General features: G+C 45.4%; 1 protein-coding gene across 7 annotated transcripts in view; it reads left to right on the top strand.

Moving 5' to 3' along the window:
* The first annotated feature begins 797 nt into the window (after window positions 1-797).
* EIF4ENIF1 (eukaryotic translation initiation factor 4E nuclear import factor 1) overlaps window positions 798-26,347 on the top strand; it is a 56,219-nt gene continuing 30,669 nt past the window's right edge. The window contains exons 1-7 of one of the 7 annotated variants that reach the window (XM_085634057.1): window positions 798-1,033; window positions 4,730-4,845; window positions 19,544-19,617; window positions 20,161-20,288; window positions 20,783-21,069; window positions 21,410-21,611; window positions 22,005-22,177. In XM_085634057.1, the coding sequence (XP_085490183.1) occupies window positions 4,756-4,845; window positions 19,544-19,617; window positions 20,161-20,288; window positions 20,783-21,069; window positions 21,410-21,611; window positions 22,005-22,177 (954 nt within the window). In that variant the 5' untranslated portion in view covers window positions 798-1,033; window positions 4,730-4,755. Of the gene's footprint in view, window positions 1,066-1,556; window positions 1,578-3,797; window positions 4,001-4,729; window positions 4,846-19,543; window positions 19,618-20,160; window positions 20,289-20,782; window positions 21,070-21,409; window positions 21,612-22,004; window positions 22,178-26,347 lie in introns of those variants that run through there. The other 6 variants (XM_085634059.1, XM_085634063.1, XM_085634058.1 and 3 more) reach the window with 6 other exon arrangements.

Here is a 26,347-nt window from a genome sequence, read left to right on the forward strand (position 1 = left end):
CTGATCACTAATATGGACCCTATATGGTTCCATTCCATTTGACTCTAGGTCCATGTCCTGGCGGACATACCCATGATCTTCATCAGACACACACATAATGTCACACCAAATACATTTTTGCATATTAAAGTAATAAGAATAAATGAAGATATCTATCTCAGCTGCAGCGACCATGAAAGAGGAGAGAGTTTGACAGGATCATTTATATGCTTTATAAGGACTGTGACAGGACACTTGGTATCACATGTTTTTAGTAGTTTGTTATACATACCTACTGGGTATTTTACTTCATGTGTAAATGGGCTGCGAATAATAAACAGTGAGGAAAGTTAAGCACGATTTGAGCCTCTGTCCCTGCCACAGAATTGTTAGAGTGTTTCGTGACGTTGATCATGCGCACAGTCTTCGTTTTGTTCCCTTGTTTCAACAGATTGCACTCACTTTCCAGCATCAAGTAATAGGGAATGATGGACTTGGACTGAGTATCTCTATTAAACATCATGATGATGACTTGTGTGTTAGCTACACTTGTAGTCCGCCCCAGGGCGCGCTGGGTGTTGTAGTTTCGTTGTTCTTTACACTTATTATATTTTCTTTTACTTTACCATCTAGCTGCTATACCAGTAAACAGCGAGAAACACGGCATAATACTTACCCCTGTATCGTTCTTAAAATGTGATCTTTCCAAAATATCTCTAAGAAAAACGACATGTATCCGCTCTCGGAGTACATGTTGTTAGTCTGTTTTTCCTGCCCTTCGTTACGCAGATATTTAAGGTATTCGTGCGTCATCCCGTCCGTCCGTACGTGCGTGGAAAAAGAGGGTGTTATTAGGGAAGGAGGAGGAAGAAAGCCCCCGGTTACGGTGGCCGAGAGGAGACTTGAAGCAGGAATAAAGAAAGAATACGCCGAGTGTGGCGGAGCGCGCGACTGTTTGTGAGCATACGAATAGCGTGAGAGGACACCTAGCAAGCGCGTGGCGGGGCGCGGGCCTTCCCGGTGCGGGGAAGCCGGGGCTCCCGGGCTGGTACCGGTACGTGGCGCGATGGGAGGAAGGCAGTGCATGTAAGCCGGTGCGAAACTTCGGCAGGGCCCGTGAGCCGGTGACTGTAAGCGGTGGCTGTGTGTTGCTGGACTTCTGTGTCCCAGGGTTTGGTATTCTGGCCTTTTATCACTCCATCCCATGCCCACCACCGTCTCCTACCTCAGGGCACCTATGTCTGTCCACCTGCCTTGTTCGCTCTCTGTGCTTTTTTTCTTTGTCTATGTTCTAGGAAGGATCACTTTTTAACTCATCCTTACAACTTTTCTTGTGTCGACCTTTGTACTAATTATTTGTTCAGTGTTTATTCACGTTGAGCCAAGACTACAGTTCCCATAATGCACTAGTTTGTTTTGTAAAGTCACATGAAATGAACATGGCTGCCCGGTTGACACCGAATCATCTAGTCGCTCACACGCCTCTTTTGGCGTTCCCAATACAGTGCTTCTCTCTAACTTCTACGGAGCTTGATTTGTTGGCTCGGTAGCACAGGAGGCACTCCATCCAGATCTGTCACTTCGTCCATGTTTCCAAGGTGACTGCTGCTGGATAACTTTTGCTTTCCACTGCCTGGTTGCGAATTTCTTAACGCTTGTGTATTTGTTGTGTTCTACTGGAAGTTTTGTTCTTTTTGTTGTAAGTCTTGGACTAGTGGTACGTTTAACCACAGGTTTAATTCTCAGCTGCTTGAATTTTCCCCCACGACATATTTTAGACCTTTAGTTTCACTTTCAAGGAAAACGCTTGTTCAAGTCCACTGTCAACATTCGTGTTCACATTAATTTGTAGTTGCTGTAGTTTGCTTCGTAGTGCTAGATATGCCACCACTTGCGTTTCTGTTAAATGTCTGCGAGTGTATCTGAGTTGTTGGCCAGTGTCTTCTCATTATTGACAGTCTTAGACCGGTCTGTTTTGTTTCTTCCTGTAACTTGGTGATCTCTCACTTCCACTTGACAGTTCCTGATCTGTAGACCCTTATTTCCTGGCTGAGGAGTTCTCCCTTCTGCATACATGCCAACATTTCAGAAGAGCAAAGTGGGAGACTTAAAAAAAAAAATAATCGGGAGAATGGGGCCTTGAATCGGTTACTGTCATGTATGGGCTTTGGAAGTGTGCTGGTGCAGGATCGGAAATTTGAAACGCAAATGCACGTTTTGTTTTTACCTTTCAGAAGCATGGAGCGCAATGGCAGGCAGCGAGAGGGTGCTGCAAGTGTTGTGCACTGGCCTGGCAGGTTGCTGGCAGTGCATACACCCCATCCCCCTGTGTCAGCCGGGTCTGAGACAGCTTCCCGGACACACCACACAGCTGCCCGAGCACTTCACAGGTCTTTAAAAGACCATTCGCTTGTTAATGAGGCTTTGTTGGCTTGTCACACCTTCCAGAACCGCTGCATTGCCACTCTTGACTATTGCTGGAAGAATTAGCACGTTACACAATACCAAGCCCTGTCAGCTGAAACCTCCGAGGAATCGGGTTTTTGCTTGCAGGAATCGAAAGGCGGGAGACTAGCCTTTAAATCGGTAGTCTCCCGCCTGAATCGGGAGGGTTGGCATGTCTGCTTCTGCTAGCCTCTGAAAGAGTTCTTAAGCTGCTGCCCCACGTGACAGCTTCCGGGCCTCTGAGATGCATTTAACTCCTTTCACGACGTGAGCCGTACACCCTTATTAGTTGAATAGCTGCTTGTTTATGAGTATTTTGGCGATACAAATACTTGATTACAATGTAAACAGATTTTGTCACGCATGGCTTCCCCTAGCAAAGCCGCAATGATGCTTCTTGCTTCCACCAGGGCCTCTCCAGGTTGGACTCCCGCGTATCTGTTTTAAAGCCTCTTAGCAGTTAGGCCCATTACCTCCCCAACCCAGTGATTCTCAACTAATTTGTGGCTTATGCCCCTTATGACCCTTCCAGTTAAATGTCCCTCTAACTCTTGTCCAATTTGCAAATCTGTGTAGAATAGCAATTAGCCGCCTGAGGTTAAGAGTACCCATGCAGTTTCATGCTTCAGTTTTTGACATACCCAACAAAAAATTACGGTTGGCAACTCCTGCTGGAATAGTTGCTTCCTTATATCTTGTTTTATAGAGTCGCACCCTGGAATAACGCAACAACAGTCAACGCATTATGCAGATTACACACAAATCCACCTCGACCTTGTGGTGGCATTTGGAAAATATAAATATAATATGGTAGTGTTTTCTCGTTCTACACTTAGGAAAAAAAATAGTTCTACCTAAACAGCCATAGGGAAAATTCTACTCCTCCGTGGCATTGTACTTCGCTACAGTTTCTCTCTTACCCATGAAGGGGATTCATCCTTTAGAACACATTCGATTACTCATTGCTAATACAAGGTCTCCACACGATTCTCGAACTGCAAGTCGCTCCCTGCTAAATGCATGATCACGGTTTGCCCCCTCCTTAAGGGTTCTACTTTAGCTAACTAGTTTGAATATAACAAGATAATGCTCAGTGCTCCCCCAAGCTGCCTAACCATGGCCTCTAAGCTAGCTTGGCAAATGAGGTTGGATTCCTCTTGCTAGCCTGTCAAGTTCCTTATTTGGCGGAAGAGGTGTGTAAATACTTACTCTTGTGAATAGATTTTATGTGCCAGAGATGGTAAGAAAGAACATCTTCAAAAGTGCCAGAGCCCTGAAGAAGCATTGCCATTGTTCCTTGCAGCCTTTGGCCATCTCACATCAGGCTAAGCACTGATGATCCCGAAATCTGTTTGATCTTTTGTATCTGTCAGCACCCCTCGCCTACCAACAAGTGAGATGCCGAAGACTGACGTCATATCCGGAACGAGACTTTTCAACTTATTTCGATTCCAAGGAATTGGCTAATGCTCCTGTATGCGTTTCCCGAAAGACACTGCCAAAACTGGATGAAGCCTCCAAATTATGTATTCCTTGGACTGCACCACCTCGAAGCTACCCTAAGCAACAAACCTTTGTATGTAGTGCTTCATATAATAAAACATTCCAAGTAAGGGAAGCAACAATTCAGTTGAACATGCTCAAGTTAAACAACCTAACAAAAAGCTACTGGACACATGTTAACAGTCTCTGAACTCATGTATAGCTAGCTCCGTGCTTCGCTTCTAGGATTTGTGTATAATTACATTTTTCTGCTTCATCCCTGGGTTGCCAGTCTCCTTATGTGATGTAAGCATGCTTGTTATGGTATGGCCTTGCTGCATTCTGGAGTGCACCATCGGCTTAACTTCTTTTAAAACAGCATTTTTCACTGGGTTTGACTGCCATTGTTATCCTTTAGACGGCTCACTTAGCCCAAGAGTATAGTCTGAAAGCCTGTACACCTGACTGCCTCCACCTGTTTGGTTAATATACATTTACCAATGTCATGGTAGGAGCTCGTGCATAATGTAGCACAATATCCATGTTTTAATGTGTTGGCAGCCCACAAGTTCTGCCCTTAAGTACTTATAAATACCTGCGTGATTGGTTGGGCTGTATTTTGAATGCAACCTGGCAAAATTTGTGTGCAGTATTTGTTTAGTAAATTAATATTATACTTTGAATACTTAACTAAATTAACCTGGAACTCTTGTAATCTTGTTACCCCCTCTCAAACCGTTTGCACGCCAGTTGTGCAGTATGGCATTTACTCTACCTCTTTCTATCCCTTAAGTGTTTTGACTCCTACTTTACTTACCTGTAGGTGAGAATTTCATAGGCCTTTTCATCATGGATGGCACCCAGGAGGAAGGGGAGAGTGGGACAAACCTTTCAGATGGCAAAGTTGCAGGCACTTCAGGTCCTCATCGCTACTCCAAGGTAAGCTCAGTTTGTGTAAACATAATGTGAATTTGTCACCTGCAAAGTTGAATTATCAGTAGGCATAAGGTTTTTCTCCGTTGCAGCCCTGTTTCTCGTTGGTGTGCTTCACATGCTTGTACAAGTTGATGGATGGGTTATAGTCTCCACGTTTTTATCTTGCTATGACAATATCAGTAGTGCAATGCCTTGTAGTGATGGCACCCAACTATCATCTGTGTCGGGTGTTAAGCATGTATCAAGAACAAGCCTTAGACTTTGGTGTTCATTAAAGAATATTACAATTGTTTAAAATGTCACTTTCCAAACTCACAGGCCTTAAAATCATAATGTTACTAGACCTTTAGGTCTAGGGAATTAAATAATCTACTTGACCTATTTGTTCTCTTGACCCATAAACTGGTTTTAAATGATGTGATCGTGGGGAAATTTAATTTATTGAGCTGCCATTTTCTTATCACATATGAGAGCACCTTCAAAGGTGCGATCCTTATGTCTGCTGTACAAAAAAAACGTATATAATACAAATCTAGCCACATGTAGATTTCACATGACCCCTGACTTGCCTCTTAGTTCATTAATAGCATTTACATGAGGGCGTGGCAGGAGTGTTTCTCAAATCATGTTTAAAAACAAACTTTGAATAAATGCATACCTAGAGCTAAATACATACCTAAAGGATGTAGACTTGCAGATAGAGCGGTCGACCTCGAATCTAGGAAACCGTGCTAGACTCTCAAACAACGCTTAACATCCTTTGATGCCGGGCAAATCACCTAATCTCCCGTGCCTAACAAAAATTAATGTGTCCTTCTGTAACAAAACTGGTGCTCATGTAAAGCGCTCTGGGGGAAAAAAAAAGCACAAAGTGGTTGCACAGTCGCTTGTAACTGGCAAATTTTAAATTGAAATGGCCACAAACTTTCCCACAGACATGCAGCTTTACTGATCAAACTATCGTGTACAAACCATCTTTGGAAATGGTGATGTGCAAATGACACATTTGCAGAAACTAAGTAAAGCATTCTGGTTTGTTTTGCTCCTATTTAACTGTTTGCATCGCACTTAATTACACATGTTTTTGTAATTCCGGATATATTTTGGAATATTTGTAACTATTAATTTACAGGCTATTTATTTAAATGTTAGAGAAAATTAACTGACCTCTTCAGACAGCTCTCTTGGCAAGTAAGGGAGAACTTAACCTCATTCTCCAAGCAGCAATTGATTAAAAGAAACTGACATTTGACCTCTTTCCTTGAACAGACAGAACATTTCCAGGTAAAGACCAGATTTAATAACCTCTTTATTGCTCATTCACTTTCTGAATGAACAGAACACCTGTCCTTCTCCAGCCTAACATTTTACTCACAATTGCGAGTAGATTTGTCTACTCCTGACTTAATTATGTGCACCTGTGCATACAAAGTGAGGCGCACCAATCTGGGATGAACTTATTTCTCCTGATGCCCACAACACAATATTTGGGTTTTGGACAGTTAACGCTGCCACGGTATATTCTTGATAAAGAGGACTGACTCTTGCTTAAGGCAACATTTGGATCACAAGGCATTAGCGTTTGAAAACTGTATGATTAATTCAAAGCCTTTACTATTAGATTAAGTGTTTTAAAGAAATGGTGGTCTGTAAGCTCAACTTGCTTTACTGACAGTGGTTCCAGCATAAACATTTACGTATGTTTGCAAAATTTACTTATTTGTGACTGTTTATAAAATGCACAGGTTATAGGCAGTTTTTCTAAACTGTTCAGTTTTTAAGAACTAATAGTATTAGATAAATGCCGGTATTTAAAAGAGCACGCATAATCAGTATGAAACCATAAGTATCATGTTAAAAAAAGCATTTTGGGGAAAGCAGGTGTGTATCTAAAAAAAAAAGGTGCACCTGCAGGTTTAATGCCTTGCACGTATTCAGGTTAATGAATTCTGGAACTAAGTAGTTAACAGAAGTAGGCCTGGGAGGTGCAGGTTTACTTAAATTCAACTTTACATGTGCAAATATATGCATATATTTGCTAAAGGAAAACATTCCACATAGCACATGCCAGTTCATTTGTTGAAACTTGTATTTCCATTTTCTCAATGTGAGAACGTCCTTCTCATGTCTACCTTGTGTTCTTGTGGGTTTTTTTCTCTTTGTTTTGGGTGGGGATTGTGTGTCTCCTGCTCCCCAATGGAAAAAGTGCAGTCCATTTCAAGATTAAACTTGATTATATCCAGTTTGGCAATGGGTTGGAGAAAAGATGCTGGAGACCCCTGATAATGTCTGTTGATTTTGGTGGGTGTGCACAAACTCGGTGGTGACTTCAGCTCTTGAACAACCACTTCGGATGACTTCCAGGACATTTATCTTTTTGTCTTGACTGGTTTTAAAGTAGTACTGTACACACTATAGACTTCAGCCCATTTTTAGGTCTCGCCTGAGCCAGCGCTTTAGTGCTGCTCTGGCGAGAGCTATAGAAAACGGGGATTTGGAAGTGCAAACGAGTGCTTTTCAGGCCCCCAACTACAGTGCATGTGCGCCGGGCGCGCGCACCATTTGGCAGCCTTCGTGTGCACTTTCGCGGGCGCTTTGATCTCAGTGAGCCGCGCGGCCACTGCGAACGTCAAAGCGCCCGCGAAAGTGCACACCATTTGCCACCCCTCCCTTATCCCACTTCCTGCTTGTTCCCCATGTGCTGATTTCCTCGTCACAAACCCACTGTGTATTGCTTCCCCCCCCCCCCCCCCCCCCCCAATGCTCTCAATGCTTCACCGCCCCTCACTGTTCCTCCACACAGCACCGAGGCCTTCTATTGCTCCCACCCCTTGGCTGCTCCTCACCCCTCCTCTTCCCATTTTATTTTCATTTCTTCTTTTTGGTGGGCCAGGCAGATGTAATTTTCTTCAAAGCTGCTCCGTTGTAAATAAAGGCATTTCACGCACTTTTCATTTACTGTTCCTAGATGGGCATCTGCCATCTTGGAACAGTATTTTACAAAGAAAGAAAATAGCTGCCACAGCAGAATGACATAAACATGCACATGCATGTTCGTTTACATCATTGTGCTTTTTTTGTATTTTTGCCTATGCAAAAGGCAAGACCTATTGACCTTGCCAAGGCTTCCCTTTTCTGCTTTCAGTTTGTCCTGGAAGCTTTAGCTGTAATGTTGTTCTTTTATTTGCAGCCCCTGTCCTCAGGTTGTTTGTTCTTTGAAGAGTGTTGAATGTAGGGTTGCCACCAATCCCAGCGGGAAATAAACAGCCAGCTGTTAACCTTTTAAAAAGTCTGGGCATGATTCTTAAGTAGAACTTTATGCTCATATCCACACGGAGGCCCAGTGTGACGTAACGCTACTAACATATCCATGTATCTCTTTTCACCTTCCCCAATTACTCAGCTTACGTATGCGCGACGACCTTGGTTGGATCCAGCTAGTCAATTGATCACATTCTCGTGCACGAATGAAAGCAGAAATCGGATAACATCAAAAGCAGGACCTCTGCATTCTTAAACGGCGCGTTTCGTCATTCCCCGTTTGAAACGTGACTCTGCATAACGGGCGATCAGTACAATGCATTCTCCTTGAGTTCTGCCACCCAAAGGCACCAAAGGTGCCAAACGCCTTATTTGTCTTCAATGGCTTTGCCCTTCTGAAAAACAGAAATCGATAGCACTCGGGATCCCAGGCGCAACTGTAAGAACAAGCGCATTAGGTCTCGCATTTACGGCACGCAAGATTGAGCTATTGACATTGCAAATAACAATGCCTATTGGCATTGTCATTTACAATGCCAATAGCTTTAACTTCTTTAACTGCGAGACCTATTGCATTGCAAATGCTTGTTAGACTCTACTGTTGGCGATTTTTGAATGCTCATTCCAATGAGGTCCTTTTTTCCCTCCACCACCCTCCCATTTTGAATTAGTCCCCCTACCATCAAATCTAACAGTTTGTGTAGCAGCATATTACGTGGTGATGTCCTTGCTTTGGTGACCTTGCCATCGAGGCATTGTGTAGGAGATCTGCTTTGCTATTTGAATGAGGAAAGGGGTGCATCGGTTAGTGCGGACCAGGCTGTTAAATGGTGGACTTTAGTTGCATCTACATCAGTATGGTGCCAATCTGCTTGGGCTCTCTAATTGTCATAATATTTGAACATAACATTGTGCTGAGAAGTGTTGTGGTTTAGGCAGTGACCTGGTCTCACACAGCTATTAGTATTAATGTTCAATACCGCAAGGCTTGGAAAAGCATTAACATTATTTTGTTTCATGGAGGAGTGAATTGTATTATAGTACAACCAGTAACCTGTAAACCTTTAACTGATAATAAAATTCAGTCGACTGTTCAGTTTCCCAGCAGTGTCAGAAAGGATTGGTTTACTGTGCATGGATTTGGAAACAGAATGCTGTATAAACAGTAGCATCGGTCAAATGATCAATGTCTGGTGACATAGTTTTGATAAAATCTGTTTGATCCCTACCCCCACCTTGATATAATCCCAAGGTTCTTATCCTGTGTTGCAATTATAAAGCACCAACCAGTCCAGCGGTATATAAATTAATGGATATGTTGCAAGCAACGATGCATGAGACAAAATGTACATTTTGGATTGTACACTCTTTTCACCAACCAAGTTTTGAGAATGAATAGGCTTCCCTTGGCAACACCAATAAAGTGTTAAGTGTGAATTTAGCTTGGGGTGCCAGCCAACGGATCTCTGATTCAAACCTGGCGATCTCTTGACCTCCTTGGAAGAACTAATTCACAGAATTGCAACTTGTGTTGGCAAAGTAACTTGGAACAATGGTGGACTAGGAGTACAATAAGTGAGTTTCTGCTAGAGTGCATTAAACACAGCCACCCATTTTTATGCAAAGCTCACGACTGGTGGTACTCTGGACAGAGTGGTGTGAATAGTTTGAAAACGACAGTCTGACTTCTCTCAGGAAGTAAGAAGAGGGTGTTGGTTTTGTGCCTTGGGGGCCCACTTTCAATTACTGTGGGAGGCTCTGGATGACAGAATTGGCAGAAAAGCGAATGTATTTGGAGGTATTGTCTCTAGGAGAAATGGTCATCTTGAAGGAATGGTCTCTTCTCAGAACTTGTAGAGTAAACCATCAGTTTGTGATGACGCTGAGAAGGTTGGCTTGTATTGAATTTCTAGCAAATGAGTGGGGTTCATTATCCCAGTTAATTGCTCACTATCATAGTAGAATTACAGGAGTTACTGTGGTTGAGGGTGAACAGGACGCTTCAACTGATCTAAACCGTGGTGGCCTGCTTCGTTTCTTGTGCATGAATGAAGTGTCTGGAGGAAAGAATATTTGATAGCACTCGCAGCAAGATTTTCCTTCTATTAAGGACACAGGCGAGGATTATGCTTTTTTTCTTTTGTGCAAAATCACAGCAGTCAAACATTTTAACAATATACGCAAGCTATATATCCCATGAAACCCTGCTCATGCCCACCAATCATGGGCACCACTATCTTAAGAGCCTTTTTTTGCTCCGAACAGTCCGTCAATTGAAACTAACACAAAACCAATGGCTGCCGCAGGACCACTTCGATAGTCAACCCTCATAGAGCTCGCTCATCAACGACCCGGAGCAAAAAATATCAACATGAATGCTGTCAAAAGGTCACTCTGATTTCTAATCCGCATCTGGAAAGAAAAATATCCAAATATCAATGACTATATATGGGTGGGCACACATTGAGAGAAAATACAATGACCTGATGATTAATGGCTAATACTGGGTGGGATAATCCTCGCCTCATGCCCTTAATAGGACTGGGCGTAGTTTGCGGAGTTTCGCTAAGCGACAACTCCACTTCACGGGGTTCTGCAAGCGGTGGAGTGCGTTAGTCATGCTGCTTGCAGTAATTTTGAATGCAGAGTGTTTATCCCGCTCTGTAAAATCATCACTAACTGCGCAAGAGGGCACCGCTTCCTTTCTGCTGCTCAAGTAAATTTTCGACTCTAGCGGCAGCTTCCTCAACATTTTTTTTTTTTTTTTTTTTTTTTTTAAAACCTTTATTTGTGCATAGTAAAAGAACAAATACGGGCCTACAACCATCAGGCCGGCCACAATACGGTTGAGCACAGAGACAAACAATACATCCCCTGTGCGTCAAGGTCAAGATTAGCAACGATTCAGGATTCATACACTGGAGGGATCCTTGACACCGGGGGAAGGAGAAGTGAAGGTTAATTTTAAGGTTTTCAAAAAAAATTTTTATCGGGGAAAAAAGTCAGTAAAGGATAGAAACAAGGAGATTCGAGTCCGCAAGTCGGCTTCATACACTGGAGAGCAGCAGCATCATTAAAACAGCCATAGAAAATCTCATACAGTAAGGCGATGCAATTAGATAACAGGATCATCACAGTAGTAAATACGCACCCCCTAAAAGCCGCCCCCACTCAATCCACCCCACACCCGGACCCCGAATCGAAACAAGTATAGCGCAGAGACATGAAAGAAAGAGGCCCATAGAACTAAAAAAGAAACAGTAAATTACCCCCCCCACCCTACACCAATGCGGAGGCTATGGCCTACCCCCCCCCCCCCCAGCATAGTGCCTGTCGCCCAATGAACCCGAAATATAGACGAGAGAGAAAGTAGGAATAGAGTAAAGAAACTAAGAGAAGAAAGAAGAAAGGAGGCGGGGAGGAGCCCACGTATCCTCAGGAGCGCCCGACACCACCGGCCAACCAAGCCTCCACACACTGAAACCCCACTACACCCAAAGGCGGTCGTGGGAAGATAGCATGTAACACCACGGAAATGAAGGCAGACAGATCGCGACGAGTGCGCACAACATAAGTAGACAATTCCAGTCCCAGTCCAGCCCGGCCGTGAAGCCATGATGATAGAAAGTAATCTAGCCCTGGCCCGATCGCGGGCGTACGATTAGACCCGCCCCCTCGTGAATGCCCCGCATCCCGAACAGACAAAGACAATATGGCCACTTGGGAGAAGATGGAGAAGTAGAGTCACAAAATGGCCGCCGATCATCTATTGAGGTCCCCTTGCACACCATATAAAATCCAGACCTGGCTTGTAAAGTACATGAGTTCCACATAAAAGGAGTCGTAGGCCACCGTGAACAGTTCCTCGAGGTCGCCAGGTGTAGTTCAGCTGGAAACTCCTGCGGGCACGGTGAGGCAGGCAACAACAAAGCAGGCAGCAATGACCGGGGAAACAAAGTATCTGCCATTGAGCAGGAGAGCGATTGATCCTGAGCGCCGGGAAAGCCAAATGCAGACACCAGTGTAGCACCGTTATACCCAGTCGTTGCTTCCCCGCAGGAGGACCACAGCACTGGCAGACTCACGTCTTGTTGATCACAAACGGGGCGCTCACGGCCCGCAGCAGACAGTGTAGAGTCGAACCGCTCACTCAGCGTTTGCAAGCCGACACACAATTGCAGACGAAAGACCCGCAGGGCAGCCAGAACGGAGCCGTATGTCAGCGGAAGCTGCGTCCCCCCAACGGCAGCAATCCGGGACGGCACTGGGGAGCTGGAGTCTGGTAGAGGGAGGGCGAAGCGGGCAGCGGGCGAGACCGGAGCATCACCCCCCAGCAGCGAGCAGGCAATCAGCGCCATGTTTTACCGTTGAACGGTACCGTGGCCAGGGGGGGGATCGTGACAAGGAGGCAATTCCCAACAGGTCTGCGCCGCAACAGGTGAAAGCCAGCAGTCTCTTCCCCTCCCTCAGGCTCTCTTTGCAGCCGACTAGACCATAGAAGAAGGGGGTCTGCAGCCTTCTACAGCGTGGTCCACAGAGCGGGGTAGGAGACCCGCCACACCGGGGCTTACCCTCTGGCTCCAGCCCATCAGATGCAGGGTACAGGAGGTGTCCGGGCGTCTCTCTCCCGGCTCTTCTGGCGACCGTGCGTGGCGTGAGGCGGGATCGGGACCTCGGGCTCAGATTTGCACCAGCGGGTCCGGTGACTGCAACGATTCCAGGGGGCCGGCCGAGGCCACAGTAGAGCAAGGGTCCAGGGCGGGGAACAAAGGCACCAAAAACTCCGGCATCCGGGCGGGCTAAGACTTCGGGAAAGCGGCGGCGCAGTCAGCGCGTCGTCGCACGCGTTGCACCTCGAAAATCGGCAAGGATAGGAATCAGGATGATAGTCCGAGGCCAAGGGCCGACGGAGCCGGGCGCTCAAGCGACTGCTCCGGTCGCCATCTTGGCTCCTCCAGCTTCCTCAACATTAACGTAGGTTTGGCAATGCAAGTGTTGTCGACCTTCCGCAACCACTCACGTAGAGGAATCTCGCCAGCCATTGATTTTCTGTACTCGCCAACTAAACGTTGACTAGCTCAAGCGAGTAAAAAAAAAAAAAAAAAGCGCTTCGTGGAGCAGTTTTTGGAAGCTCCGCGTTGTGTGGAACTCTGCAAGCGGAAGTTAGAGCCGAGACTTGGTCCTTTACAGGGCTGAAAATTCTTGCTTGAATGATAGCAAATTTTATATTCTATTTCAGGACCGGAGGCCCCAGTTATGCTAGTTTAACGTTTATTGTAAACCACAACTCTTTCCTGCAGGCTTATGGTAAAATTGTTTAAAAGTAGACTCTGGCAAACAATCAGCTGACCTCGTAATATCCTGAATGGTTGAACTCATCCTAACCGATTTTAGAGTCCATAGCGCCTCTAACAGGATGAGCCCCAAAAACTTTAGTGTCCATACCGGCTTCTGCCATCATTTTCAGCCATCTCTCAATAGTGGCAGAGGATGCTGGTTTCAATGGCTTTTGCAAAGCAATTGGCAAACGTGTAATACCAACAGGTCTCCCATGTACGAGTACACCCTTTATAAGCTTTCAAACCTTGAACCACACAACTTGTCATTAGGAAAAGCTTTTACTCAATACAACAAACGTTTTTGTTCTACCAGTAATGGTAAATGAAACCTCTTCCGGAGTATTAACTCTACCTGCTAAATCCAGAACTCTCTCATCCGAAGGTCTTCTAAAAGTGGATAAGAGTAAGAGCTTAGCCAAACTGTTTTCTCGCTAGATGAGCATTAACTGGCCATCTATCAAGTCTGCACTAGTGAAACATCCCAGAGGAACAAGTATTTATCCTTGGGAGGTTTAGCCACTCAAATACCTTTTTGAGAAGTTTACTCATGATAGGGTACATTCCTACCGGCTTACCATCAACTTTCTTGTGACCTGCTTTAAATAGTCGAATGAAAATTTGCAGGTCTGTAAGATGAACCATTCGAAGCCTTTTGAGACGAGAAATTTAAAATGTGTGATAATTCTGCGGCCACGGGATCCATGTGCTGTTCCAGGCACCAACCCGTCCAGCGTTGCCATCCCGAGGAATACCTCTTCCTAGTGGAGGGTTCCCAGGCACGTTTGAATTCTGTAGCTGCCTCTGAAAGGCCTGGCCGACTCCACTGTTGCCTGAAAGCCTTCAGACCATCGGGGACAACTCTCCTGATGCTACTACCGGGTGCAGTTCTCTGAGAGCCCTAGAGCATTGTCTAAGACCAGGCAGGAGAGGGAAATATCACGTCATCTCCAAAAGAATCTGAAACCAAGGCTGTGCCTTCCACGACGGTGTGACCAGCACCACACTTGCTGTTTGGTGGGTGATCTGAGTCACTACTCTTTGTAGCAGTGCGAATGAGGGGGGGGGGGGGGGTGGCATAATTCAGCATCCCTGATCAATCCTGAGAGAACACATTGGTCTCCTTTTCCAACAGATCTGTCCTCCAGCCGAAGAGTCTCCAGTTGCCGGTTCAGTCTTGAGGCAAAAAGATCTATTGTGCAGGGACCCCAAATCAATTGTATCTCCTGAAAGATGTGCATGGAGCTGCCAATGGCTGTAATCTGTCAGATACCTGGAGTTCCAATCTGCTACCGCATTGGACTGCCTTGGAATGTACTCCGCTATCACTGAAATTTGGTGACTGGCAATAATTCCAAAAGTCCTTGTTTATCTCCACTAAGTGACCTCATACCTCCTAATTTGTTGTTGTACTTCACTGCCAATACGTTGTCCATCCCAAGATGGATGCAACAAGATATGTTCTTGGGAGAAAGTCCTGATTGCATACTGCCCTGTCAACTCTAGGCAGTTGATATGAAGGGTTTACTCTTGGAGATCACATGCCACCCCTGCAGACATCTCCGCAACCAAATATTCCAGCCACCTGTCCCTCCATCGGAACTGAAGAAAGTGTTGGCGAGGAGGAAAGCTGGGAATGGTTAGATATCCTTCCTTGAGGTCCATACGGACCATCCAATCCCCCTTTTGTAACAATCTGTTAGAAGGTGGATTCACTCCATCTTGAAATATTTAAGTGATGTAACTGTTGAATTCTTGTAGATTCTAAACCAACCAGTGTCCACCCCCACCCCATTCTGTACCAGAAAGGCGTTGCTGCCGAACCCCAGGGCGCTGTTGTCGCAGCACAGCACTGCACACTTCTGCATCAGGTGTTTTATCAGTGTTTATAGAGGCGGACCTTTGTAGGGGAACATTTAGCTGCTGGGGTATTTTCATTTGACAAGGGGCTTGATAGAACTCTAGGTGAGAACCTTGAACTATTTGCAACACCCATGCCTCTTGAGTAATGGCTCTCCAATTGTGAAGAAAGAATTGAACGTGGCCCAATGGTATTGGAGGTCTCCGTCTTCCCCGCAGAATTTTGGTATTGGAATCCCACTCGTGGGGCGCCCCTGTTTGTCGTCGTGAATATCGCTCAGTGAGATTGGAGTCCATGTACATTAATAGTGACTTGCGCCTTTCTGTTGACACAACACATTTTGCATTGCTCAGCAATATCTGGATCCACTGGAGAACCAGTTTCTTTGGCCACAAAGGCCATTTCTTGGATCTTCGCTAAGGGCCCAGCTAGGTGTAACATTTTGCCTCTGCAACCCCGCTAAGCACAGTCGATACCCTTCTCTGGATCCCTGGAGAATTTGTTTAAAGTCAGCATGTTCTGGTCTATCTCCGGGGTCTGTGCAACCTTGTCTGATGATTGGCCTGGGGCATTCAGACTGAAGGTGGTTGCAAATCTCCTTGTCAAAGCCCTTACGTAGGTTAACGTGCATGTAATCGGATACTGCTGTAGTGGGGGGCCCAATCAGATAATCTTTGGTATTGAAAGTGAAGAAAGTTTCCACTAAGGGCCATGACCTGGCAGTTTTTTTTTCTTCTAGCCTTCTGCTTAGACTGACTTGTCCGATCACAACAACTCACTGTCAGTATCTTCATAATTATCACCCTTTTGCTTTGATTGCTCACTCGAGGAGGTTGTGCGAATCGAATACCAGGGAGTTGCTCTGACGTCCACTCGTCTGGCATGGAGCACTTCCAGATTCAGACCAACCTGAACGCCGCCCTCTGTGGCACTCTAGTCTACAGACCTCCCGGACCCACCCCCTTCAAGCAAAGCCATAAGAGACAATCACTTGACATGCTCTTACCTCAATGGACTACTTTCTCCTCAGCGATATTCATTTCCTCCTAGACACCCTTGAAGGCAACACCTCGTTCCTACTGGAAAACCTCACCACCATTGGACTCAAACAACTGGTCAAAACGCCTAACTTGGCAGGACAAATGCTCCACCCTATCTTCTCCGCAAGCAACATCTGCGTCGGCCACACTGGACCGACCACCACTGAATCCACTTCTCCAAGCCCACTGCAATCCTTGCAGAAGCTGGAACAAAGTCACTGAAGACCAGCTCACCACCTCCCTCAGCAAGACCCAACCACCAACATCCATGGATGCCAACACCTTGGCACGCGACCGCCGAATATCCAACTATGCCAACACACTGGCCCCCTCAGGAAATCCTCAGGCAAACAGCCTTCCAAGAAAGCCAGCTGGTTTCTCCCCGCTGTCCAAGAGTCCAGGCACACCTGCAAACAGCTCAAAGATGGAGGAGCAGCAAGATCATGGCAAATCCAGTCACTGCACACCACTGCCTCATAACAACCAAGCGGCCATCAGTAACACATCAGCACACACAACAGCAAAGAACTCTTCACTGTGGTCAAATTCGCTAAACCCAGCACATAGACACTTCCCCAGTCTCAAGACCTCTGCAACAACTTTGCCACCTTCTTCCACCGCAAGATTAAGGTGATCGGACAGCTTCGCAACCCAAGACCCACCCACAACCACTGCATCCAGTGGGTTTAAACCACATTAGACCATGACTACCCTCACCTCTGAAGACACCCGCGGCATCATGAAGAGCATCCACTCTGCAGCCCCCTCGGATCCCTGCCTTCCCCACATCTGCAACAGAGCCAGCACCTCCATCTCACCCAAACTCTGCTGCACCATCAACTGCGTTAACCACAAACAAATTATGGACGGAATGCTGACAATGCAGACATTCTCCCCCAGTCAAGAGATCTGGGTTAAATCAATCGTTCTTTTGCCCACTACGCCACCCCAGTTTAGACATGGCCATATGCAAATCAGTCTTGACCCTGTGCCTCATGGGAACAGTCCAGCCCGAACTGCCAAGCCATGTCTTTCCTGGACCGGAATCAAGCATCCTAGGACCGGTTTCTGGCAATCAGCCGTCAGCCAGGATAGCTTGACTCCAGTGGCGTAGTGAGCATGGGTCCCACGTCTGGGAATACCCATCCCACTTAGGGCGAACAGCGTTACAACAAACAAATGATGGACGGAATGCTGACAATGCAGACATTCTCGATGTCTGCATTGTCAGCATTCCGTCCATCATTTGTTTGTTGTAACGCTGTTCGCCCTAAGTGGGATGGGTATTCCCAGACGTGGGACCCATGCTCACTACGCCACTGGAGTCAAGCTATCCTGGCTGACGGCTGATTGCCAGAAACCGGTCCTAGGATGCTTGATTCCGGTCAAGGAAAGACATGGCTTGGCAGTTCGGGCTGGATTGTTCCCATGAGGCACAGGGTCAAGACTGATTTGCATATGGCCATGTCTAAACTGGGGTGGCGTAGTGGGCAAAAGAACAATGGATTTAACCCAGATCTTTTGACTGGGGGAGAATGTCTGCATTGTCAGCATTCCGTCCAATTGTTTGTTGTAACGCACCATCAACTGCTGCATCAAGTTTGCAACCTTCTTGGAAGACTGGAAGCATGCAGAAATCAACTCCACGCTGAAGAAACAGTCTGCTGACCTGAGGGACATCAAGAACTACAGACCATCTCTGCCCCCCTTCCCAGCCAAAGTTATAGAGAGCCATCAATGCCCAACTCTCGGAGTTCATTGAAACGAACATCCTGGACCTCTCCCAATCATGCTTCAGAAGCGACCACAGCACAGACCGCTCTCCCCGCTGTGACCGACATCTGCACCTGCCTTGACCGAGGCAAGACTGCTTCCCTGTTCCTCCTGGACCTCTTCAGCACTAGCCCTAGAATTGATCCACTCCTTTCTCACCAGCCAAACGCAGTAAGTCCGACTTCCGCCGTTCAGCTCAGAACACACATCGATCAGTTGCAGGGTGCCTCGGGGATCCTCCCTGAGCCCCACCCTCTAACATCTACATGGCCCTGCTTGCATCCATCGTCCTATGCTAATGACACCCAGCTGATTCTCTCCCTCAGACGAACCCACAGCAGACCAGATCAACTTCCATAACTGGATGAAGGCAGCCGCCTGCGGGATGAAGGACCGCTGCCTCAAGCTTAACTCTGGCAAGACAGAGGTGCTCCTCCCAGTCTACCTGGGATGACTTCTGGTGACCCACAGCGCTCAGGGGAGCCAACCCCACATGAATTCGCACAAATATGGAAGCTCCTCAGCAAAATGAATCCATTAGTTCAGCCCCAGATAAAGCGGGTGTCTGAGCCTAATTATATATTTTTTTGAGCATGCACACCGCTCACCAGGACAGCTCGCGTTATCAGCTGGAGCCGGCTTCACCTTCCCACTGAGTGATTACAATAAAACTCAGGAAGGCAAGCGTTAAAGAGTGCTGCGGCGTGGAGAACATGCGTGTAAGGGGGACTATGTAGAGCAATCCACGAAACCTGCTTAGAAACTAAAGAGCAATGACACAAGGAGTGCCATGCTGTAACCTGAACAGCCATATAATCCGATCTATCTACTGATTCATAAACCGAGCCTGTGAATATTCATTAGTTGTGAAAATAAAATCCTTGTGTATTCAGAGGTCCTGTATGAAGTCAGAAAGGTGGAATGAGAGCAATTCTAAAATCCAAATCCTGAACTAATGTACCTTGCAAGAGCTCTGAATGCTGCCATAACTTGTCACCTCATTCACTGTCACTAAATGGGATAGCTAAAGCAAACATTTTCTCCCAGGTGTATTCTGTGGTTGCTGGTGAGCTACGATCTACCCTCTGTTAGCCTGTTGACATATGGATGGCAAATTGCTGGTCTTTAACTTTGTTTTAATAGATATGTTGAGTAGCGCAGTTGTTGACCGTGGGATCTGGAGTAGTGGCTCCTGCACTTTAGCAAGAATTGTTGTTTTTGAGATAGTCTTCCCAGTTGCAAAAACTTGAAATGTGACAATAAATGCATGGCCCTATTTATACACCACATTGACTGGTCTTGTGGCCCCCAGTGACGTACAGCACCCACATTTTATACACAAATGTTTTGTTTAGAGACCATGGCTTCTCTGGGCATACTAGTAGACCGCTTAAAGCCCTTGTATCACTAACTATCTATTTTTTTTGCAGGATGAGTTGTTGGATATTAAAGAGCGTCCTCACTCTAGGCAAAGACCCTCCTGTCTTTTGGATAAATATGACAGGTATGTTTTTTTAAATAACTGCTATTGAGTGTTCCACATAAAGCGCGTCCCTCTTGCACCAAAGCAAATATACAGCAATTGATTTTCGATCAACTTCAGTCACTATGATTTTTTTTGAAGCCAAATGAGTGCAGTGTCTGTGGTATATCCATCTCGAATCAGATTAAGGTTGCAATAGCTGTTTTTTGGATGTTTTCCAGTAATCAATGGAGTTTTAACCAAAGTGGCTTGTTCTATAAATTGGCTCCCTCCAGCTCATGAAAAGGTGTCTTAGCTAAATCCATTTTAATGATTGAACCAAAACTGCATTTAATAAGGGATGCGTTGCGTTTCAACTACCTGATCACATACTTGCTGCCCCTCAAAAGTACCTTGGTGCTTTCTGCTTACCTGCTTGGCCATAGAGTTCCTTGATCTGATGTCTTTCTGATTTATTTATTTTTTGTATTGGCATGATGTATTCAGGTGAAACTCGCAATGCTAAAGTGCAAGTGAAGTGCACAATTTTATTTTGAATCCTAAAGATTCTTGTTTGACTTGCAGTGATGGTGTATGGGACCCTGAGAAGTGGCATGCTTCTCTGTACCCGAACTCTGGACGAAGTTCTCCAGTTGACCCTTTAAAAAAAGATTTGGAGTCTGACCGTACATCGCTAAAGCGCAGAATAACTGGTAAGTAATTACATTAAACTGTTCTGTGCAACAAACGTTGTAATGAGTGGAAAAAAGGAGTCTGGTTGATGCTTTGTCATAAGACCTGGTCTTGGTGCAATTTTCATTTTAACACTAGTTGTATATTCTTTTCAAAGTACTTTTATCCCAAGTCTAATTTAGTGCCGTTCCAAAGCAAGAGTTTTCTGTTGACTTCATTTGCAGCGTATTTAGATAAATCAGTACTGCAGACAAATGTCCTAATTAAGTCAGTTTAGGCTTTTTTCCCAGTTACTAAAATGAGACTATAACATGGGTGTGGTAGAGGACACAGTATGTAGCACCGGGCCGGTTTTAACTTGCCTTATTACGTTGAATGGAAGTGAGAGGTTTCAGATACTAAGTGACTTTAAAGCCAGATATGGTTTACATGTAGCCACCAAATCAATCTAAATGATACATTTTGCATCAGATAATGGCTGTTTTACCAAAAAGTGTTATTACTGTCCCTATAGATCCAAGAGAGCGGCTGAAGGAGGAAGAGTTAGATGTGGTCCTGAGTCCCCAGCGGCGAAGTTTTGGTGGGGGCTGCCATGTTACTGCAGTGGTTGGCTCCCGGAGAGCTGGGAGTCCTCTAGAGAACAAGGAGAACGAGAACCTTCGCATTTTGGGTGGACGTAGGATTGGCAGTGGCAGAATAGTCTCTGTGAGAGGCTTTGATCGTGATCCCCGAAGCGTAGAGAAAGACGTGAGGGATTCAAGAGAGGGCCGGGAAAGGGATTATAAGGACAAGCGTTTCAGGGTAAGTTTGGCAATGTGGGCTGCTACCTCTCTCCTGTTGGTAATGTGGTGAGGCATACAACTTGTGTGGCTAACAGGAAATTGTAGCCTTGGTTACAGGAGCTGTGTATGAGGCAGTTGTTTTGATCTGTTTCACATCTGGTTAATTTGTAAGAATTGTGCTTGGAGGTAGTTTTCATTTTTTAGTACTTGTTAATCTGAGAATGCTTATAGTTTTGTGAGGGTGTTTGGGAGTGGGGCGGGGGGTGGAGAAACTGTGGTTGGCACAACATCACTACATGATGAGCCACCATGCATACTGTCCCTAGTTTATATTCACTCAACTCACATTTTCTTTCTAGCGTGATTATGGGGATAGTAAGCGCGTTTTTGGTGAACGTAGGCGAAATGATTCTTACACGGAGGAGGAGCCTGAATGGTATTCTGCTGGCCCAACAAGCCAATCTGAAACCATTGAGCTGATAGGCTTTGATGACAAGGTTCTGGAAGAGGATCCGAAGGGACGTAAGCGTACTCGTCGACGTACCACTTCATTGAAGGAAGGTGAGGAAGCAAGTTAATTAAGTAGGGTTCTGCACGCTCAGTTTAAAGCCAGATTGCTTTAGCCCTTTTCAGTTAAGTATTTGTGTTAAGTATTGCCTTCATATTCTAGCTACAAGTAATATTTGAAATCTAAGTTTACAATACCCTGGGATCTTGGGTTGAGCAGAATTTCTACCAAACACTTAATATTTGTTCCCATTGCTTATGTAGTAGACCATATTCCTTTTCAGTGCTTTTCGCAGTTAGGCTGCGATTTCGGATAAAGGGTGGCAGGAATAATTTTGGTTAAATTAGGGGTACAGGTTTGTAGCATCAGGTTTGTTGTAGTTGGACTGTTTTGAGGTTTTTGGTGGGGGGTGTATATCGGTCTGTACTAATTTTTCTTTTTGTAAGGGTTTGAGTGCAATGGTGTGGCAGAAGTGGATGAAGTGGAGCCATGTGTTTCTCAAGAGCCAGCAGCTGACCAAGAAGTGCCTCAGGAAGTGGTGTTACCAGGACCTGCTCCTGGGGAGTTCGACTTCAACGAGTTCTTTAATCTTGATAAAAGTGTGCCCGGACTGGCTTCGGTAAGTGAAGTTGGCAGATCGGCACCGGGACCTTAGGGAAGCACCAATTTTTTCTTGACCTATATAAAAGTGATCCTTGTATATTCCATTAATCTCAACATTATGGGGCTTTGGGGCTTTAGAGTTTTTTGCTGGCTTACAGCTGATTGCTGCTTTTAATAAGTTGTTGCTTCCCTGCTCCCAGTTGGGTTTGTTGGTTCTCACTTTATGCTGCATTGCTTTAAAATCACCTTGGCACACTTCACTAGGGAAGCTTTGTTCACACCTCTTCCACAGAACACACTTTGCACAGTCTTGCATGATTAATTTTACAGTTCCTTGCCAAGCCTTTTTGCTGGAGGGCACCGGTCTTTATACTCTGTCTGGTATTTATATGGGTTTGCACAACTTTTGCCACTTGACAAGGCCAATATGGCTTCTGCTCCAAATCTTGCTCATCTGAGCTGTCTGTATTTGAGGAAGTTTTTGAACTAGAAGTGAAGGCAAAGAGGGTGCAGTAGTCTTAATCGTACATAAGATGCGGACGTATGTTGCAGATGGGTGTTTGTTGGACAGTGTAGGTGTTGGAACTGAAAGTGCATGCATCTCTTGTTCTAAAGTTTTATGATGGCTATCAGATCTCCATTTATTCTGTAGCTCATAACTGGCAAATTGAACTTGCCTCGGACATGACGGGGGTAAGAGTAACCTAAAGATCATTTCACCCATGTCTGAAAGGAATAAATGCGTGGATTCTTGGGTTGCTTATCTTTTTCCTAACTGTCCAGCAGGAAGCTTCCACTAGTCTCCCAAAAACATTGAAAAAATAACACCCTCCGTGATCAACATCTCAAAGTGGTATTTACATTTTTCTGAATTGCAACTAAAACCTTTCTTCCTATACTGTTTTGGAAGCACACCAATCAGAATTCCATTCACTGCTGCGGAGTGTTAATGTTTGTTTCTAGCTGCAGTCTCCTCATCTTCCCAGTCTCCTCATCTTCCCAGTGCATCAGCTATCTCCTGTTCGCAAACATTACACACTTCAACCTTCAGTAGGTGCTGGTAATCTGTTTCTAAAGTGCTGAATCAAGCTTTCTCCATGTTCCCTTATCCAATCACTGCTTTAACAGTACTGGAAGCCCAGCAGGTTGTCTATTGTAAGTCTTTGTGGGTATCTGCCAGTGAGTCTCACTGTGATTGAAGCTTGGTTGGAGAGACAAAGTGGGCAGTCCTGCGTGCTGGCTACATCTGCTTCTGACAATGTAGGCTTTTGAGGTTAAGTGTTTGGGTCCAGCCTACAAGCTGTCCTATTGAGGGACAACCAAACCCACCCCCCGTCCTTTGTCCACACAGCATAAAGTAAACTTCTAGATGCCAATGACTGGATGGCATAGGTGGAAGTGCAGAGGAGCATCCAGGCACTTCGGGGGGGGGGGGGAGGGGGGTGTGGAGGTAATTTTCTAAGCTACTTTTCTTAATTTTATTCTGACTTCATGGAGTTAGATTTTTGATAACGAACGAGCCAGCCTTGCTGAAGTGAATAGCTTTGTTTTTTGGGGGGGGGGCTTCTCCTTGTAAGGACTAGTATAGGTAGTACGGCTTACTTGAGATGGTATCAGGTTTAGGCCTGTCAAAGTTTAAGTTTGACACGTCCAATTACATTAAAACTGCACGGGCAGGCTACTGAGGCTAGGCATGCAGTCAGGTTTTCACTATTGTAGAGGGCATAATGGGTACTGCAGTCCACTTGTGACATTTAACTCCTAGGCCCAGGGTACACTTTTTTCAGAATGGTCAACTCCAAATTGGAAACCTGAAACTGAGGGCTGTAGGAACCCTACAATTTTGAGGGACATACCAGGGGCATATATAGACATAGCATAGTTTACCCCGAGATATTTTATAACCAGCTTTTACAGAAATGTAAATGCCATGCACAGCCGCACACTATGGCAATCAGTGGCTGCTGGTGTTCTCTGAAAGTGGTGGAGTGTAATATCTTCGAGGAGTTTACCCCATTTTTTTCCCCCTCAAACTTCTCTCCCTTACTTTTACTCTACTCCCTCGTGCACTCTAACTTGCATGCTCGCTCATACTTCCACTCAGTTACTCACACATGACTACTCATACTTGCTAGTCACTTAGACACTGTTACCCTTTCACACTCTGTGCCCTGGTGCAGCTGCTCCTGTTGCACCATTGATAGCTACACCTCTTACTAAGTTCTGCTCCATCTCATAACCACTCACTCCTTCATACTCACTGACTTGTAATCTCAAACTCAGATTCTCAATCACTTAGTCATTGACACTCGCAAACACTCACATGTTCACTCAGTTCCATTCACGGTCACTCACTTTACCTCGCTTCCTTTGCAGCAGAGCAGAAATCTGTTGCTGAATATTGGACCCAACAAGCCATGGTTCCCAAAGAGGAGCAGCAACAAGGGCAGGTTTGAAAAAGACCAACTATGTCCCTCTCCCAGCTTCTTGATCAGGCCATGCTTCCAGTCCTATCAGAAGTTGGGACAGTGCTGGGATCCTGCCGCTCTGTGGCTCCTCAGTGGCCTCCGATGCACTGTGCTTTCACAGCCCTATTTTAGTAGATATACTGCGCATTCCTTAGGCAGCACAGCATGTCTGCTAATGGATTAGGTCTGTGAGGGGGTCATTGCTGAACTACGCCCCTCAGAACTGCACAATCCAGACATCCACTTCGTGTTTTAACAGCACTGTGTAGCTGGATCATGCTGAGCCCTCTCCTCCTGTCACCAGGAGCCTGGAGATGAGGCTGAGAAGGATGACCTACACTCTGACAGTGTTCATGAAAACCCTAAAGTCTTTCATGTTCACTGCTACATAAAGAGTGCGCAGTTCTGGGACTTTTGTAGAGGCAAGATGGAGAATGTGGGGCCTCACGAGTCAAGGAGCTGTGCCCTGGAGCTCCTGACGAGGCGCTGTCACAGATGGCCATAAGTCTGCCTTTTAAAACCTCTTTCAAGAAAGAGGACCGAACATTTTAAACGCTAGTGTCCTGCTTCAGAGGTTAAAGATTACCACTTGGTTGAATGTAATTCCACTACAAGAGCAGGAAGATTACTTGATCGCATCGAACCTCAAGGATGCACCCCTCCCGAGCATTGAAGAGCTCTCCAGCTAGTGGTGGCAGGAGAGAATAGTTTTTGTTGCTTCTATTGTTTGGTGCAAACAGGAGTTTACATAATGCCTAACGCTGGTAGTTGCTTGACGTCGCAAAAGCATTTCCATGTATCCATAGCCAGATTATCTGGTAAAGGATAATTTATTTATGCAGTGCTTGACCTCTCTGGCCCAGTTTAACAGGTGGTTATATCTGTTGTAATTGGCAGGAAATGAATCTCCTATTCCATCACAAAGAAAAATGTACTGAAAGTCGAATTCCAGCAGACCTGTGGCCATACCATCAAGTGCTAGCATTGCAATATCTGATCTGCCTGATTGAGAATTGGACATAAATGTGGAAGTTGCTGAGAATGATTGAAATTTTGCATTCACTTGATTTTTACACCTGCTTGCCTTTTTTTACTGACATGGTTAACAAACCAGTTGCCACAACCTTTGGGGACAGGGAACATCTAGCGATTATCACTCCAGTGCCAAAATCCTCCATGGTGGATGGAGGACAATGTGATACCCTTGCTACCAGTCCACTTGTGACATGTTCCACATACGAGGTCTGGTGCATTTGAACAAACTTTAAGGGGGTCTGCAAAGGAAACCATGAACGGAAAAAATTTGGAACAAAATATATTTGGCTTTTGAAGGACTTTCTAAACCAGTGTGAATGGTGGTACAGGTCAAACTAGAGGTGGATGGGAGCTGCCTACTGTCCAAGACAGCCCAGGTGCTTAACCATCTTCGATCAAAATAACATGACTGATGCATTCAGACCATGAAGCTGTATACTAGATTCTTACAAGTTTGTCACACCTGTCGTAGATTGGGCATTTTGCGTGAATGCTTGGTGCAAAACAGTTTACTTGCAGGTAGAAGAAAAGGGTACAAACGTTGCTTGGTATAAAACTCATCACATCAGTGGATACACTTCTGTAAAATACCCTATGCATTTGTTTGGTTACAAGCCCAGTTGTACATCACTTGAGGTACAGTTGTCATTCAGCATACATGAAGGGTCAAAGTATTTTAAAAA

The sequence above is a fragment of the Triturus cristatus genome, chromosome 11 (genome assembly GCF_964204655.1).
Source record: "Triturus cristatus chromosome 11, aTriCri1.1, whole genome shotgun sequence".
In the NCBI taxonomy this organism is placed as follows: Eukaryota; Metazoa; Chordata; class Amphibia; order Caudata; family Salamandridae; genus Triturus; species Triturus cristatus.